General features: G+C 34.0%; 3 protein-coding genes across 11 annotated transcripts; 1 reads left to right on the top strand and 2 right to left on the bottom strand.

Moving 5' to 3' along the window:
* Window positions 1-3,936: 3,936 nt before the first annotated feature.
* LOC103498252 (sulfiredoxin, chloroplastic/mitochondrial) lies at window positions 3,937-6,962 on the bottom strand. Of its 3 annotated transcripts, none has more exons than XM_008460796.3 (6): window positions 6,764-6,933; window positions 6,520-6,683; window positions 6,359-6,403; window positions 5,232-5,265; window positions 4,398-4,491; window positions 3,937-4,153 (listed from the first exon to the last, which is right to left on the bottom strand). In XM_008460796.3, exons 1-6 carry the CDS (start codon window positions 6,843-6,845, stop codon window positions 4,138-4,140), a joined length of 435 nt encoding a protein of 144 aa, XP_008459018.2. In that variant the 5' UTR covers window positions 6,846-6,933; the 3' UTR covers window positions 3,937-4,137. The 3 variants fall into 3 exon arrangements, with proteins under 3 accessions (XP_008459018.2, XP_008459019.3, XP_050936565.1); XM_051080608.1 differs by having other exon boundaries at window positions 4,133-4,153; window positions 6,333-6,403; XM_008460797.3 differs by lacking the exon at window positions 6,359-6,403 and having other exon boundaries at window positions 6,764-6,962.
* A 75-nt stretch (window positions 6,963-7,037) lies between these two features.
* LOC103498251 (14 kDa zinc-binding protein) lies at window positions 7,038-12,404 on the top strand. Of its 6 annotated transcripts, none has more exons than XM_051080609.1 (7): window positions 7,038-7,171; window positions 7,265-7,369; window positions 8,765-8,851; window positions 9,408-9,555; window positions 11,847-11,964; window positions 12,148-12,247; window positions 12,339-12,404. In XM_051080609.1, the coding sequence occupies exons 1-6, from the start codon at window positions 7,146-7,148 to the stop codon at window positions 12,213-12,215; spliced, it is 552 nt and encodes a 183-aa protein (XP_050936566.1). In that variant the 5' UTR covers window positions 7,038-7,145; the 3' UTR covers window positions 12,216-12,247; window positions 12,339-12,404. The 6 variants fall into 6 exon arrangements, with proteins under 6 accessions (XP_050936566.1, XP_008459017.2, XP_050936567.1 ...); XM_017046883.2 differs by having other exon boundaries at window positions 7,073-7,171; window positions 7,262-7,369; XM_008460795.2 differs by having other exon boundaries at window positions 12,148-12,404.
* A 1,206-nt stretch (window positions 12,405-13,610) lies between these two features.
* LOC103498250 (probable arabinosyltransferase ARAD1) lies at window positions 13,611-17,796 on the bottom strand. Of its 2 annotated transcripts, XM_051080606.1 has the most exons (4): window positions 16,797-17,796; window positions 15,028-15,393; window positions 14,692-14,748; window positions 13,611-14,352 (listed from the first exon to the last, which is right to left on the bottom strand). In XM_051080606.1, the coding sequence occupies exons 1-4, from the start codon at window positions 17,634-17,636 to the stop codon at window positions 14,164-14,166; spliced, it is 1,452 nt and encodes a 483-aa protein (XP_050936563.1). In that variant the 5' UTR covers window positions 17,637-17,796; the 3' UTR covers window positions 13,611-14,163. The 2 variants fall into 2 exon arrangements, with proteins under 2 accessions (XP_050936563.1, XP_008459015.1); XM_008460793.3 differs by lacking the exon at window positions 14,692-14,748 and having other exon boundaries at window positions 16,797-17,794.
* Window positions 17,797-18,164: the final 368 nt, after the last annotated feature.

Here is an 18,164-nt window from a genome sequence, read left to right as displayed (position 1 = left end):
CTAAATCTCAACACCTAACATTCCACTAACCATCAATGGAACTTAGTGGACTAAGTGTACATCTCATGTAGCCACTTATCCAACTAAGCGTTAGTGATTATCCAACAAAATGTTGGATTTTCTCACTAACTTTAGTCCAAGGACAATATAGTCATTTGACCATTTAAGTCAAAGTCAAAGTTAGTCAAAAGTTAACACTTTGATTTTTTACCATTTTATTCATCTTGATTAATTTCGAGCCTCGAGCATGAATCTGCATTCATTTTTTTTTAAATTTAAATCACATTTGAATATAAAACCAGCCAAAGTTTGATTTTTCAAAGTCAAAAGTCAACATTTTGACTTTTCATAGTTTTGACCATTTCCCTCAAATTTGAGCTCCCGAATATAAATCTGTATTCATATTCTTAATATTTAAATCTAAAACTCTATCTCAAACTTATAACTAACGACTATATCACATATATTTGTCGGTTTCTCTCTTTTTACCTAATCTGAATGGTTCGAATTATTCTTACATATTATTCTAATTTAATTTCATATGAGCTAGCAGGGAAACCTAACGGGCCTATAGATCATGGGCTCCAATGATCTGAGATTAACTGGCTAAACCCTTTTAAGTCGAGCTAATCAACATTCGTTAACTAACGAGTCATTCCACTAAAGTCCGTTAGTTGCGCTCCCCTCATTATAGATATATTTGTTTCCATATGATATAACCATGAACAGTGAGTTAATCCTTCATAGGCTGTTTGTAACCTCGATTAGGTCAAAATATTATTTTACCCCCGGGACTATATCTTACTTCGTAAATTCTACTGATCCACTATTGAACAATTGGTTTAAGATCAACCTATAAATCGAATCTCTCTTGAGCCAATGAGAGGGTTGGGGACCATGTCCAAGACTTGGATTCAGTCCTTAAGGGAACAATCTATCTACTAACCCTAAAACGGGTAGGAGTGAATTTCTTTTGCACCCTATGTCCCTAGCCATCTACTTGATCTTACCTTGAAATGGAAGGCTTATTGGGCAACATTGTTGAGCTGCCCTCGCCTATGCATATCTAAGGATAATTTTGTTTGAACAGAAGTTCATAGTTAGCTCAGGATTAAGATTAAGTTACCTTGGTCATTAATAATCGAAATAGTCAATTTTATATAATCAACGGTGTTATAACTTAAAAGTGACTATTTCATGGTTTCAGTCTTATGTAAACTCTTTGCATTGAATGCCCCCACTTCCATGTCTCTCTACATGAACGATTTAGGATCACATCGTTTATATTAACTGTAAAGCGGGCAGCATCCATAGTGTTCCCAGAATAAGGTGCTCAACCTTATTCATACATTATAGACTGTTTGGGCTATATACTCGAACTTGATCCACGTTTATGTCTCTACATAAAGTTCAAGTCTATACTAGATAGCCTCAAGACCTTAGTTTACTAGATTCAAGATTATAGTATTATATTTTCACGAATAAGTCTTTGGTAACCACTTTATTGAATAGAATATAGTTTTAAACTACAAACTATGAGTTTTATGACCTAAATTTCAGTAATCTTATCCCAGACCACACAACAAGGATAAGATATCCCACACTAGAACACACAGCAAGCGTGAAGCATCTCATTGCATAAGGTATCAAAGATCATCTTGTCACATCATTCCAGTTCATTTCAAATCCAACTCATTTATAAATCAAATGTATTTTAAGAATTGGAGATCATAAAAGAAATCCTGTAACTCAATGTTTCAATAGAAATACATTTAAGGATTTAAATACAGTAGAAATCCTTTTTAGTTTTGAGAACAACTTTTAGGAAGAAACTACTTACAATCAATCAGCTTCCTTGCCTAACTCCTTATCCAAGAATTGTTGGTTTTATGTTTTAAAACTCGTAGATAATAAATATAATTCATTGACTGTTGTTAATAAAATGTTATTATTATAATTTCAATAAGCGTTATTGATTATATTATTACACTAGTACAAATTTGGTTTTTAACGACACTAGTAATCAAAATATTGTGTCGTTAAAAATAAAAAAAGAGGGGTGGAAGTAAAATGTGTCGTTAAAAATAACAAATGCGGAATTTTTAACGACGCATTTTTTGCGTCGTTATTTAATTTTTCTTGACAAAAATTTTGCGTCGCTAATTAACGACATAATTTATGTGTCATTAAAAAGTTATTCAAATAAAATAATAGTTTTATTATTTCTTGACACAAATTATAAGTATAAAAAAATCCCTAACTTTTAACCATTTACACCACCTCTCTGCCTTCCGACGCCGTCTCTCTTAATCCAATCGTCGTCATCGTCTCCCTCCGTCATCCACCACTCGCAGACCTCAGTCGTCGTCTCTCTCCGCCATCCACCACTTGCAGACCTCAGACCTCATACCTCATCCGTATACGATTTTTGACTGCCGAATCACTCGAACAATCCAACCTATCGTCGCCATTTTCTCCCTCGGCATCCACCGCTCTCAGACGTCCGCCATCGAGTTCTTCTTACCGGCTCGTCTGCCTATTGAATTGTGTCATTGAAAGTCTTTATGATGCAAAACTTGCATCGTTAAAACCAAAATTTGTAGTAGTGCCTAGACAAGCATGTTCATAGTACTCATTCCCATCCTTACGAGAACACCTCCATCCTTTGTCTCATAAAGTTGAAGTTTGCAACTTTATGAGAAAGTTGACCAAGCTAACATTACAAGAAGGCAACTTTACAAGAAAGTCAACCTTCTTTTAAAGTTGACTTCATGTAAAAACCTCTTGGAGAAGCCAACTTTCTTACGAGAAGGTTAACTTCTTTTTTCCAACAGACAACTTATCCTTTTTTATCAACTATGTAAGGTCTCACCTTACCTTCCAAGAAACTCCTTGGAACCATACCTTATTTCATTATACATACATTCAATATATAGCTAGTACTATGCCAATTTTCCAGGGCCATTGGCACTCCTTAGGGCCAATTCTCCCGACGCGTCACTATCTCATGGATCCCCCCATGTTGTGGTGATGCTACTCCTCAACACGACAATATTGATTTGAGTTACTTCAAGGGATCAATTATGCAAAGTCAGAGTTCTATCTATGATCATGATAGGAGAAGCTAAAGGGCTTTGAAACTAAACACCAGAATGCCCGTCGTTCAGGCCCTTTGGATTACAGTTCTAGCCGGAAAGTGAAATATGTTGAAGGTTCAACTTCTGGCAGCTCAGGTCCTAGTCCACTTCCAAGGTTTGCTGTCTCAAGGTCTGGACCGCTAGCATACAAGTAAATGTAAAACTGCCTTTGCCAAATAGTAAAACGTAAGTGGTTCTTTCCCATTGTTCCATTTTCTTCTTCTGCCATTATAGTTTGCATGAATTTTGTTAAAAATATACTTCTGATGTTGCTTCAGGTTCTATGATAGATTAAATATGGTCCTTCGATCTTATTACTTTTATTGTGATTCTTCTGAACACTTTTGATCATCATTTTACAAAACTTTTCTTACGAAATTTTCAAATTGATCAAAGTTACCCAATCCTCGATCAACTGAAACTCTTAATTGAAAGGCATCTACTTTGTTGCAGGTTTGGTTAATTTTCTTCAAACTAAAACATCTTTCTTTCTGTTTGATGAAGAGTTTTGATAATGGTATGAGGGAAAAGTTATCATTCCAACTAACTGTTCTAAGGGAGTGAAAAAAAAAAAAAAGACAGAATCCAAAATAAAGCAGCTGCAACATTTCTGCTCCACATTCAAGTTCAATTCAAAGTAAGAATGACGTGAAGCCATCCGTTTTTTACACTTGAAAGAGTATTTGTGAAACCACTCATTGTAAAGGTTTATAATATAAAGGGAAATAGATTGACCATCTCATCGTTGACAATTGCATTAAGTTCAAATGAGTAAGAGTTTAAGAAATTGAAATGGATCTATAAGTAATGGTTTTACTTTATTTACAACTAAACTTTGACATTGAAAATATTTCCAATGATTGATATATACACAGTATGTTTGTTTTAAGAATTCAGTAATAGCTCTTTTGTAGCATTAATAAACAATAAATAGTTTGATGGAACTTGCAAATTTACTACCAGAAGGTAAGGCAACCTATTGAAACTTCAACGTAGGTATTCAACGTAGGTGGTGCCTGCAAGGTGATAAAAGACCAAAAATAATGCATTGCAATAAGAGAAGGGGGAAAAGTAAATCGTTAGAAATAAAATTTATAAGGCCGTGTTTGGGAGAATGGTTTAAATCCTGTTTGACACTGTAAAATCAAATAATAAATTGATTTTGAATAATTAAAGACGATCTGAACCTAACAAAATTTGACAAAAATGACTAACTATTACAAAATAACTCCAAAACCTGCCAGATTTTGTTAAACAAACCTCAATGTTTCTTTAGTTCCACGACGAATTTTGCAGCGGATTGTAGGAAGCCCCAGACGTTGATGAGCTTCATAGCGATGACAACCAGAGAAACCTACAGAACCATGGGAAGGAAATCTAGTCATCAAAATGATAAACTAGATGTCAAATTAACGTGCTAAAATAGATAATAGACTTGAAATTGGAAGCCAAATCTGTTTTTTGTTTTGTTCTTTGGAAACAATCCTTGCTGCTAAAATAGACCATGAAATCTGCCAACGTGCTAAAATAGATAGTAGAAATTGGAAACGAAATCTGTTTTTTGTTTTGCTCTTTGGAAACAATCCTTGCTGTTAAAATAGACCATGGACTCGGTAATGGCATAATTGGAAACAGAATCTGAATGATCTCAAACCCTAAGTTAGACTATTTCATTTCAGTTTTGTACTTTCAAATATCTCAAATTCATCTTTCAGCTTTCCATAAATCTTAAAAGTTGGCACTATTAACTTCACAAATATATGGGGGGCTAATTTTATGATTTACTCAAAGTACAAAGACGTTTAGTTTAACTTTTCAAATATTTAATTTTAAAAACAAGTTATTTTGGCAAAATTGAAATGTTTGACACTGAGAATAACTTTTGAAACACTTCCAAAATTTACTTTTTAACCAAAGAGTTTGAATAAAGTTTTTTCTCTAAAAAAAACTTTTTTCTAGAGAATCCAGACAAACTCTATATTTTGAACTTTCAAAACTAAAGACCAAGATGCCTTACATAGTAGATATTATTTTAATCGAAAATATCCTTACTACAGAAAAATATACTATAAATATTCATTAGAATAAACATACCATAATAAACTCCATCAACTTCAAGTACATCAATCTGCATCCACAACAGAGAAAATGAGTAACATCCTAGTGTCATTCTGAAAAACTTTTAGGGCACATATTGAGACTACGGCACAAAAAATACCAGCCATTTTCACCTTATAAATATTTATCTGATATGACTGTTATATTAGTATCTTTATAGATTATAAGAGGTATTAACAAATCATTCACAATATCACAAATAAACGACCCCCTGACTAGAAGGAAAGGGCATCAAATGCATTTAGCATATGGACTTTAGCAGGTAAGGATCAAGTTTCTTAGCAAATTAAAAGATTCCTTTAGTGATTGATTCACCGTATCCTAATTCTCTCAGTCTATCAATCGTTCTTTTATGTTTCCCACAATTCTAATGTTTACAACGGTCAACTAATATTAACAATGAACAGACAGAATGAATCCATTTGTGAGTCTTGGTGTTCAAGTTTGCCTGAATAATTAATGAAACTTTCGTGGGAAAGATTGGATGTTAGTTCACTGGGTCAAATCCAATGCTTCTCTTTCTCTTGATGACTAATCCCTATCTAATGACTAATCAAGTCCTATATTTGGAATAAGGACCAAAAGTAAAGCTTTCATGGGTTCACCTAGCCCCAAAATCCACATCAATGAGTAAAATATGGTTGTCCACAATTCAACTTTTGAGTAATTAAAATCACTCATTGTATAGGCTGATACCACATCGAAAGTTTCAGTTGGAGAAAGAACAAAGCATATAAATTCACCAGCAGCACCTAAATGAATGAATCTGCAACAAAACTATATGGTTTCTACTAATGGAAATTTGAATAGCTTTGAACATAAACTCACCAAAAAGCACAAGCTAACAATTGCTACATTATCCTCCTTCCCATCAAATTCTAAAGCTAACAAAAATTGTCACATTATAACCATCATAATTTCCAATCAGATTCCACATCCTAAACCATATATTTTTTCAACCCTACAATGCCAAAACATAGTTCAACTAGTTAAGATGATAATAACCATTACAAAATATCAGAGGTTGGAATCTCCAACCTAAAGAAAAAAAAAAATAGCAGAATGCAGGTGAATTACAACTTTAGCCACAGCCAAATGGATACCATTTTTTTAATGGATACCAATTGCTCAAACAGCACAGTAGAAAACTGCAAAAGAAATCATGGATACCAATATTTTAGCCATTTCAGTACATTGATTTTCTAGGAAACACAGTAGAAAGAAGTTCAATTCAGATAAGATGAATTGAGGAGAAAAAGCTCACGGGTACTTGAAGGCCAATTTCTTGTATGCTGTCCATTAGTTCTTTGACTTTATCAGGGTCGTTAGCTCTGGTTCTCATTAGAGGTCTCCGTATCTTCTCCAGAGGAAGCTCCAGGATCATTGGCCCACTGCCGTTGCCACTCCCTGCTGACAACGGAAGAGCACCTACAATTTCATTTCATCGTCAGCTGTTTTAAGTGAATAAGGGAGAGAAAGGCAATCAAATAAAAAACAGAGAAAGGAACCATTTGATGAAGCTGAAGCAGAGACAGTCCTTAAGCTGGAACTGAAACTTGGAAACTTTAGAATGAAGAGATTGGCCATCATCGACCGTACTTCCTCTCTCCCTCCCTCTCTCTCTCTCTCTCTCTCTCTATGGTCTGGACAATTTGCAAGAAGAAGATGAAGAAGTCTATGGATCGGTATTAACAGATCCGGAACCATGGGATGATAGAAAATGGGCCAATAAATCCATTTTTGTCTTCAAGACTGAATTTTGGCCCAACCCATTAGTAAAAAGCTTGCGTATTTTTAGAAAAATAACATTCTCAAAGGACTGAACCGAACCTAACTCATCAACCGTTTGTTAAACACTCCTTTGAAATTTTGGGTTGATTGAGAAAGCCAATGGCTGCTGGGACGTCTTTCTTGAGGTGTTTTCTTGTTCCTTCTATCTTCTTCTTTATTTTATCTCTTCTTTAGCACGATGAATTGTAAAATTGTTCGCTTTTGTATGGAGCCAGCAGGCAATGTGTAGCTACGACTACAAGAACATTGGTGACTGCGAAATTGAAACATTCCAGCTACCATTTCTCGACTTTTCTCCTCCCACTTCGCACTCACTCTCGAAGGTATACAACCAATTTTCTATTTACTTACAAGGATTATTTTGAAATCAAGCGATTCTTTTTATGGTTTTGGTTTATTTCGATTGTAATACAAGGGAAGAGAAGAAATATTATCCATTTTGCTATTGTTACTGTTCTGTTTTCTAGCAAGTAGAAAATATCTCATGGTTGACAATAAAAGATTATCTAGTTTCCTTCAAGAGGGATGGAACTTTCAATCTGTTTCACGGAAATGGGGTTCTGTGACAGAAAACTTGATATCTTGAGAAAAATATTTACCTTACCATTTTTGAATTTTTCCTACATCTTGTCACTGGGTTGTTTGGGGAACTAAACTACTAGCCGTTTCGACTTAGAAGCAGAATGAAATTGTGCTATAACACTACACATGTCTATGTAGTTAACCCTCTACCGTGGTCTTAAATGTTAGTGTAAAGATAAACGATTCTCTTGTGGTTTGTGAATTTCAAGATCCCCAGGCAGGGTTAGATGAGATAATTTCATCCCTGGAGTACTATGATTTCTTTATAAAATAAACCACTTTAGAAAAAAATTAAAGAATAAAAGGTATACAAAAAATAAATAAATAAAATAAAATAAAACAAAAAAAAAAAAAGAGCCAGTGTAAAGAATACGGGACCGATGAAAGAAAATAATGCCCATAGAATAGTTACGGAAGTCGAAACCTATAGAGAATCATGAAACCTAATAAAAGTCAAAACATCACTAAGCTCTCTTTTCAACCCTCTAAACACTCTATTATTCCTATGATATGATTGGTAGATAATGTGGTAATTAGAATCTTGTCATAGAATAAAGGAATACATAAATGATAAATCTATTATTCATGATTGATAATCATAACAAAGCATTGTTCTGGGTTAGCTGTAAATTTAAGTCGATGATTTCTGCAAGTTTAAGGAACTGGGGACAATGGATACAATCTATCTCTAGTTATGATCACTTATTACATCATTCTTTTATGGATACTGTTAAATCGTCAAGTCGTCGCTTTACTAACCGCCCTTAATGTATCGTCCATGGGAAAACTGTTAATGAATTATTTAAAATCTCAACTGGGATTTGATATTATCTAACAAACATAATCGAATCATGTGGTTGTCCATTGATAAGATGTGTATTATAGGTTAACTTAGACTTCTTTATGATTCCTTCATCGGCTGTTACTGTCAGATATTTTGTTTCCCTCTTTGGCACGAACGGTGAAGCAATGAGATGTGACTGGAGAAAACTTAATGATCAACTATTTATTTCTGTTTCTAACACCTATAAATAAATATAATACCATCTTTCAGTTTTCCCAGTATTCCAAATTTCCAATAATCTAGCTATTCATGTATTTACTTAGTTTTTGTTGTTGCATTATATTTTCTCTAGATTGACCATTCGTGCTGGTATTACAAACAATGAAGAAGTTGCTGCTAAAGCCGCTGCATCTGATGCAGACAGTGGAGCTCCAACCATGTATCGTCTTTAATAAATTAGTGAGGATTAGATGTTACTAAAACCTTAAAATCCTATTCTCCTAAAATTGAACTTGAAGAATTATTAGCAATATGGGAATTTATTCACTTGAGAGAAGATATGTATATGCCAGTGTGAAATTATTATCAACTCTTGAACAAAGCAAAGAATGTTGCCTACCTGGATTCAAATTATTAGGTACGAAATTTGTCAAATTCTTGTGTTCAGGGTCTAAATCTAGCATGATTAAGCTTAATACGCAATAAGAAAACCAAGCCTCCGAAAAGAGCCTCTGTTTGGTTGACGTGAAAGACCTTGTTCCATTGATCTATCTACCCATACGTAGAACCATTTGAATTATGTTTCAGATTCTTTACAATGTTGGATTTTTCTTTTCTAATCTTGTATGAATTCATGTTTACATTCAACAAAGTGACCAATATGATATTAAGGGCTAATGTTACATGTTAAAAGATAATAGTAAGATAACTTAGATTGATATTGGGCTATTTCTTGGAATTAATTAGCTCCTTATGCTTTGAGTTTTCTCCTTCAGATTTGACAAAATAATATCCAAGGAAATTTCTTCGAACATTGTCTATGAGGATGATAAAGTCCTTGCATTTCGAGACATAAATCCGCAGGCTCCCGTTCATGTATTAATCATTCCAAAGCTCAGAGATGGATTGACAGAGCTGGGAAAGGTTCTTCTTACTTTCCTCTTCTTGTTTCTTATCTCTATATATTGTCCTTGTTATCTTTAGTAATCATATGCAGCCAACAATATGATGCTAGGCATACGTGTCTGCATAGACCGAGTTTCTCTGATATAACATATTGAGCATTCCTTTTTCTCTTTATTTTCTTTCATTTTCTTTGTTTTTTCCCTGATAAGAAACTTGGGTAATACAAAGGTGTGAAATATAGCCTTAAGGGCTGGGCTGGAGAAGAGTGAACCCACCCATAAAAGAACTATAGAAGCGCTTTTCATTCTCTTTTTCCCATACAAAGTCCATAAAAAACGAGTAAGTAGTTTAGATATCCCTAGATAAGTTTGTAAATTTTGCTGATGATGATATCAAGAAATAACTACCTTGAAATTTGTTCTTAAGAATCAACTTTAACTACATTTACAAGACAGTGAAAGTAGGAACTATGATATAGGAATCATGATGTGTACCAATGACAGAATTTTATTAATGTTTAAAAGGTGAGAATACAAGATAAGTACTCTATTTAGAATTGAAAAGCAAACTAATTCTAATCCTAACTATTAAAAGAATCTAATCCTAACCCTAACTAGTAAAAGAAACTAATCCTAGATTAAGGATTTTACCAAAAAAAAACTCGTCCTCAAGTACTAAAATGTAAATGAAGTTAAAAATAAAAAGGTAAACCACTTGAACGAGAAAAACTCTGAAAATCTAATATCAACAACATCCAAATTGCACAAGTCGAGTCAAGATTTGTTATTTGAAATGGAATAAATTTTTCAGTAAAATCACCGTGATTTAGTCCAAGAGTTATGTTGTTCAAGAGATTCATTGCCATCATAACCAAGTGACGCATTGCTTCATCATCTTCTCCTTTCTTCGTTGAGTCTGTCAGTACAACCATCTCAGCATGCGATTTTACTAGAATACCAGCATTTTTTCAATTCCAAACCCGGCATCTCCCATGTTGCTTTGCAATCACCTGGAATTAGGTTTTCAAGTTTATTTAAATAAGTTTTCCCACAAGTATTCTCTTCTTTTACTTCTTCAACGACTTCGATTTTGACATCTCTTATGTTGTGGAGAGATTCATGGGTCGGGTCACTTTCCTCCATTTTCGACTTTGGTTTCCTTTCTGATTTGAGTCTCACAATCTCGAATGTGAGTATTTTCGTTGATTTCTTTCCCACATGTTATTTCTTTTTTTAATCCGTTTATCGTATTCTTCAACTTGAATCTCAATCTGTTGTCTTCACTAATGATTTTCACTTCAACGTCAAGAATTTAATTGTGTTAATTTCTTTTTTCTGATATTTTGTGTGGCCTCCGATTCTTTTTCATTGTTTCTTCCTCGCAATGAATTCGTTGAATTACATCTTTTTTATATTTTTGCAAATGTTCTAAAATTTGCTTCACTTTTTGAGTTATCTCTCCCAACAAACGTTGGGTTTTCTTGACATCCTTCTTTATTTCTTTAAAAACTTCATAAGTGATGTACAAATTGGGTGTTATTGAATAAGTTTCTTCATCATAATTGTTGTTGGACCGGTTCTTGAATTTTCTTGCATATTTCTTGGTCTTTCTTAGTTGTTCTCAATTACAAAAATAATAATTTATGTTTAGGATTCTAGTAGCTCTTCTATAAAATTACATTCTTGCAAAATCTTGATAATTCTTTTGTTCTTTTTTTTTTTTTTTTTTTGGAATTTTATGGGCTCCCCTGTTTAAATGTGTGTTGTTTGGCAACAAGCACAACTTACAAAGCTCCCCCTTGTGATCGGTGTCACAAAGAGTTTCTCCGTCTTCTAAATGGCTATCAATATTGGCCCAGGTGGTTGCTCCGATACCAATTTGATGTGCACCAGTGAGAGAATTTTATTAATGCTTAAAAGTTGTGAATACAAGAAGATAATACTCTATTTGTAATTGAAAAGCAAACTAATCATAATCCTAATTAATAGAAGAATCTAATCCTAATTCTAACTAATAAAAGGAACTAATCCTAATCCTAATAGATTAAGGATTTGACCATGATATTCTATTTCTACTACATCGAATCATTATGTTGTAATACTATGATGATTCACACTTGTGATTTTTTTCTCACAATGATGGTATACGCTGCTGTAACAAGCTGAGCTATGCTCAAGTTTGTGATGGTTATGATCTCCATGAAGATGAAGTTTGGTTGTGAATGTGATCATGTGTTCATTGTGTGTTTGAGCATTTAATAGCCCAAATGTATATTGTGCAGTAATATGAGGTGTGTATGTACTCATTAGGCTGAAGCAAGACATGGAGAAATTCTGGGTCGGCTGCTGTATGCAGCCAAAATAGTGGCTGAAAAAGAAGGTATTGTTGAAGGATTTCGAGTAGTCATCAACAGTGGTGCAAGTGCTTGTAAGCAATGCCTTTCAACAACAATCTATCTTTTGCAACATTTAAGAAAAACACTCCGAAACATGTAAAATTAAAATATCAAATTAACTTTGAGTAATTAAAAGCATGTTCCTGAGTGATTTTCCTTGTTTTGTCTTTGCCTTTGCTGCCATCTTACTGATCTCTGTCTCTCTCACACAACAGGTCAATCTGTGTATCATCTTCACTTGCATGTTTTGGGAGGGAGACAGATGAAGTGGCCTCCAGGTTGAAGGCAACCACATTTTTTGTAATGTAATTATAGGTAAAACTCTTTTTGATATGTTTTTTTTACTTGTATCTGCATTCAGTGAGTGAGAACTGAGAAAAATAAAGGACAACGTTGACTTCTGCAGATGTGAATCAAACTCAATGGGCGTATCCGATTATTATATTTATAACAGCCCAATTAGTGTTTCAAATTTGTTTTATAGCATACAAACTTTGACCAAATGTAGTAAATAACGTTGACAACGTATCAGTTAATAAACACCTAATATCAATAATTATAAAGTTAAACTTGTTTCTATCTTTATATTTGTAACATTGGTTTGTTTTAGTTCATATATTTTTTAAAAATGACCATTTTGATATCTATTTACAAAATTTTACAATGGGGTAGAAACAATTTAGTATAACCTATGGTTCCAGTTTTATTATTTAGTAGATGAATGAGTAAAAATTTTAGAGATGAAAATAAGGTTTAAAATAATCCCCTTTCAAAAAATTATGGAGACAAAAGTAGACAAAAATATAGAAGTTTATGAACATATTAAAGAGTACCAAGATACTTGTAGGTTAGATCATACCTTTGTATTTGACATTCTTACAGTGTTGTTCTTTTACTATTAGAACCTATAAATTCATTGCATTCCCTATTTACATTATTCAATACACTCATGCCCCTTAAAATTGAGAGTTGTGTTTGATGAAGGATTTGAATTTGTTAAAGAAAAACATAAATATTAAATATAAATTGAAAAAAAACAATTCGGTGCTTGTAGATTGCTGGGGACCTTGCTTTTCTTGTGAACAAAGTCCATTTACCATCAACATCAATTTCATTAAGTAATTTAAAGAGAATTTGTTTATACTTATCTTTAGAACACTTATTTGATCATTTCATTACATAAAATACAGGAGTTAGATTATTTCTTAAAAAATATATATTTTACCATAAAAAATGTAATACGATTAGAATTTTAAATAAACAACTCCTATATTGAAGAGAGAAATTAATACTCCAGGATAACTGTTTTACCTAATAAAATAGTATATGCAAATTAAACGAATTAGTGCATTCAACTATTCAAGTTAATTGAAAATGAAGGGTTTGTTCCCAAGTTTCATCGAAAAACCACTTCAATTCATTGAGGAACTCAAAGTGAAGATAGTGAAGGTGATCCTTCAATTGAAGAGTGAAATCGAAGGCAATGGATTAGAAAAAGGTAAGGTATCGATCATTCTTGGTAACAAAATTAAAAATAAAATAAAAATAAAATAAAAAGTAATTTCAAACAAACCCCTAATAACTTATCGATTTCAATTTTCAAGTTGATTCAATAACTCAAGCAACCATCTCATAGTACGCATTCATTGAATGAAAACAAAAAATGGGACTAAGAATGTTTGGGATAAGCAAAAGAAGTCTTTTGTCATTCACTTAAGAATCTCCTTTCAGTTACCAACATCACCACCCAAAAAACAATGTGAGAGAGTAATTTAGACATAATCTACAATACTAATCATATTCTAAATGTCCCAATGTTTATCTCAAAGCCTACAACAACTAAGTAAAAATGAAGAAAAACAACTTCGGTTGAATATGGAAGGATCAAACAGACCCTTATTCTGTACAATGCACAAAAAATGAAGCAAAAAATCATAATAATAATTACAAATATTACCAGATTATGCAAGGCTATGTCAGTTCTACATAACCATCTCAAAGAAAAGAATAGAGAGTAGTAATAAGTGAAAAGGCCTATAAATATGGCAACCTCTACCTACCTCGTTAGAAGAAAAACCAGCTTACTTAAGTAATATGGCCATCTCAAGGTTGGAACTAGTAAGGCATGGTATATATAACTTCATCCTCAGTTTTCTCCAACTCCGAGTCTTGCAGCCGGCCTGCCGCTTGAAAAAAGTAGTTGATTCTCCCAGAAAATCATAAATAAAAAATTATAGTCTGGCCCTGATGCCAGTTTGGTTTGAACAGAGACAAGAGCAGTCTGGTTCATCACCATCTCTATGAATGACCCTCTTTTCGCGATTAATCATTAGCTTAATTAGAGGTAACTTCTGTGAGACTTGGCGCCATATTTCGTTCACTGTGCCATTTGAGTCTGTATACTCAAAGTACCTCTTTATCTGGTAACACATCAAATAGAATATACTTAATTAATATGCATGACTTAATTATGTATTCAAAGTAACTGATACATGGTAACTGCTCTGTACATGTTTCAAGAAAGTTTTTGTTGGTTTAAATTGTTAGACTTAAAAGTGTACTGCAACTATTTTGATTTATCAGGGGAATAGGAATCTTTTATTAGTCAGCACTACCCATTTGGGAATTGGTTCAAAACAAAAAACACATACACAAGATAGGCAAACTACACGAACAGAAGTAGAACGACTTGAAAATGTTGGAATGTCTAGTCTTTACAATTCTGAAAATATCAGCGGTCAATATTTAGTATTTATTACCTTAATCTTTTTCCCCCCTTTTATGATGGGATGAGTCTCTCTCCTATTTAATGAGACCTAAGATGTACACATTTAGATAGAACATTACTATTCTCTCTAACTTAACATGATATCCAAGCAACAGGTCCAACATTCACTACTCTAACGTCATTTTCTCCTAATTAAAATTTATTCACTTGTTGAACTTTCTATGAATTTCCAAGCTCACAAGTGAGAATTATTGAAAGAATTGATATAACCTTAAACCCTAACCATCTGCCTCAGCATAGGGAGTTTTATGGTCAATTAACATATAAAAGTTTATAGGAAGAAACGAAGCATTCACATAGTTCTAACCTTTTTCATTTCTCTCTGATAGTCCAAAATTCTCTCTTTAGATATTCTCCTTAGCTTTGACATCAGAAATCCAGGTTTCGCAGCAGAAACCGAGTCAAAAAACACTGCAATCTTGGAGTAATCTATAACATCTTCAAAAGGCAACTCAATACTATCACTGACAATCACTGGTACACATAAGCTCACAACAGAATCAAAAAGCCGACACGCAGAGGGAGTGTCACCAGCTGGATTCAAGCAGAACTTAGACGTATGCATCCCATGTGTAGCAGCACGCCGACTCTCTCGTGATTGTGTTCCGTGTTTGATTATAACATCCTGTTCTTGCTCAAGTATATTGAAAAGCATATCACGTATCTTTCCTCCCTACAAACACACGATAGATTCACCAGCAAACAAATCAGCTATGATCTCAACATTTTCTTTTCATTTAGTTGGAAACTACACATAATATTAACAAAACAATGCATAAATGTACGGAGAGTGATAGGCATCACACTGAAAAGGCCAAGAAGATTGTAATTATAATCTCTAAAAATAACACTCAAGAGACTAGTAAGGAAAAGTAAAAAAAGAGAGAAAAAAAAGGAAGAAAATGTTGTGATGTAGCCTGCGCATTTCTACATCAACGAAAACACATATTACGATATCAGAAATTAGGCCTAGGAACATGGGTCACAAATACACTCATGACATGAAAAGAGCAACAGGGTGTTAATCAGAGAGAGTTGATCGATGACCAATACAAACATAATATCTGAGTCATTAGATATTCCACGGTCAAACCATTACTTGGTTCAAACTATTGACACTGTTAATAAGAATCATATGATACAAGTTTCTTCAAAAATTGGAAGTTGATTTTTTTCTTTTTTTCAAAGAGTCAAGTACATTAATTTTTTTTTTCTTTTTCTCATGCATCAAGATATGTTCTGTAATTGAGATCCCAAGATGAGAGTGGATTTTTAGAAGTGTTGAGAGTTGGCTGTTATTCTTCAAGTTCTCCAAAAAATAAATAAATAAATAAATAATTGAATTGACTCGTCAGGAGGAAAAAGTTAGTCAAAACTTAAAGATGATTTATCCATTCAAATGTAGGATCATCCATTATATAGATACCTGGGTTTCCTACATTAATTTCCATAAGATCTAGCAATAGTTCAGCATTACTCGTTGAGGTTTATGTTAGGAAACTAAGAGATTACAAAAGAGAGAAAAAAAAAAAAAAGAAAAAACAATTTCAAATCCCCGTTGCTTAAAAAGAAACTAGCCCCCTATACAAACCAAAAAAAATATAAATAAAATTCATATTATTATGTGTAATTTAGGCAGGAACTCAAGAGTAAATGACGTCCAGGACTTGGTCCTCGAATCTATAACCATCATATCCTAAACGTAAATGAACTAAAGGCCCTCTTAACACTATCCTTTTCAGCTAACAGTAGAACTAAAGGAACCTTAAAGAGAACAGATGACAATTCTACTGCCAACATTTAGTGGGACCAGCTGCAGAGTTCTAGAGCTTAATGCTAAAAGGGTTACATCCAATTTCTACTCTACTAACAGTCTGTTATCTTCCCACACAAGTTTCTTCCAGACATGCAGTTCCCTCCCCCAATGACGATCAACCATGGAAGTCTTTACAACTTTCTAAACCCGTAAAGCTAATTAATGTATAATAACCAAAAGAAAGGTTTAAGGAATAATAACAGAAGGATCCTCAACAATAACCATTGTCAATTAAATTTCAAGACATTGCATAAATATACCTCTTTACGGTATCGATTGCCCATGAAGAACAATAAAGTCTTCCGATTCTCAACACCAATGTCACCAGTATAAGTATTGATCCTATGTGAGTATGGTACAATGACGTCCTTAACTAGCGACGCTTGGTCAGCCCTCAACCGCCCAAAATCTGAAACAAGCAAGATACTGTTCTTAACCCTGTCAATCAGCCTGTACAATGCATTCGGGTCCTGCGCTATAATGACATGATCACGCCCATTGTTCCGTTTCCAGTAGTCTTGCTTCCCCAACCACTCCATAAAGGCATCCTGCGTCTCCTCATCACTGTACACAAGCTTCCGCTGCTGCTGATCCGACCCGGTTGCAGGTCGGATAGGGTTGACGATCAAGCTCAAGGACGAGAAGAAGGGTACATAGAACAAATCCGCTTCCTCTGGATCGAACACCCTAACCACAGCAGACCCAATACGCTCCGACTCAGGTCGAAGCAGATCCGTGAACAGAAACCACTCGGCCATATGCTGATGGCCAGGATACTTAAGGTCGGTGACTTCAGGGACGGGTTTTCCACCGCGAGCTATGCCGTGGTTCTCAATTACACCGTATGTAAACCTAGTGGGGACATCGTAGAGGTAAATCTTGACTGGGGAGAGGGATTTCCCAGAGGAATTGAGGAGATCAGTGTCTTGGGAAGAAAATTCGTCGGAGACGATGACGGAATTGGCAGAACTGAAGGGGAAGGAGCGGTCGAGCTTGAGAGTAGCGGTGGAGCTTATGAAGGTGTTGATGATGGCATATAGGGCAAGTATAAAACAGAGAGAAGCTAGGGTTCGCTTGAGGAGAGAAGATTTTCGCGCCATTGTTGGAGAGAATGAAAGCTGGGATTGTGAATTGAATTGAACTTTGTAGAACGGCAAAGAAGGGAAGGAACTAAGGAAGAAGACTAAGGTTCAGGCTTTAATGGCGGAATACATTGGTAGAGCGCGTGACAAGCACCTTCGATTGTCCGCGAGGAATACTACAATTTCGAATTTCAATATATATACTTTTTTCATCTCGTGATTTCTGTGAGCTTTGGAAATATCATAAATACGATACGTTGAAAATTATTTTCTTTAAGAAAAAATCAAATTTTATTATATTTATAAATATTTCAGATAATGATACGTAGGGTATCCGACCAAGAATTACGATGGTAGTGTTATGATAATTTTTTTCTAAAATATATAATATAGATTCAATATATAAATTTTATAAATTTATTTTATTAAATAATCTTACTTAGGGTATTCGTTCTTTTTCGTGCATATATATTACACTTTAAATTAAAGAAGCTTCCTAATCGAATGTTTATATCAATAATATAAGTTGTGATCCTACATTTGTAC

Source organism: Cucumis melo, chromosome 12, assembly GCF_025177605.1.
Source record: "Cucumis melo cultivar AY chromosome 12, USDA_Cmelo_AY_1.0, whole genome shotgun sequence".
NCBI classification, from domain to species: Eukaryota; Viridiplantae; Streptophyta; class Magnoliopsida; order Cucurbitales; family Cucurbitaceae; genus Cucumis; species Cucumis melo.
Note: the sequence above shows the minus strand (reverse complement) of the source record. Positions and strands in the feature narration are given on the sequence as shown.

Coding starts and splice junctions, on each gene's coding strand:
- LOC103498251 (XM_017046883.2), top strand. CDS start 7,146: ATGGCTGCTGGGACGTCTTTCTTGAG. Junction 7,370..8,764: donor CTTCGCACTCACTCTCGAAG/GTATACAACCAA, acceptor TATTTTCTCTAG/ATTGACCATTCGTGCTGGTA. Junction 9,556..11,846: donor GATTGACAGAGCTGGGAAAG/GTTCTTCTTACT, acceptor TGTACTCATTAG/GCTGAAGCAAGACATGGAGA.
- LOC103498250 (XM_051080606.1), bottom strand. CDS start 17,636: ATGGCGCGAAAATCTTCTCTCCTCAAGCGAACCCTAGCTTCTCTCTGT. Junction 15,394..16,796: donor GCAATCGATACCGTAAAGAG/GTATATTTATGC, acceptor GTGTGTTTGTAG/GGAGGAAAGATACGTGATAT. Junction 14,749..15,027: donor ATCAGAGAGAAATGAAAAAG/GTTAGAACTATG, acceptor TGTACATCTTAG/GTCTCATTAAATAGGAGAGA.
- LOC103498252 (XM_008460797.3), bottom strand. CDS start 6,962: ATGGTTCCGGATCTGTTAATACCGATCCATAGACTTCTTCATCTTCTT. Junction 6,684..6,763: donor TGCTTCAGCTTCATCAAATG/GTTCCTTTCTCT, acceptor ATGAAATTGTAG/GTGCTCTTCCGTTGTCAGCA. Junction 5,266..6,519: donor AAATTGGCCTTCAAGTACCC/GTGAGCTTTTTC, acceptor TTGTGGATGCAG/ATTGATGTACTTGAAGTTGA.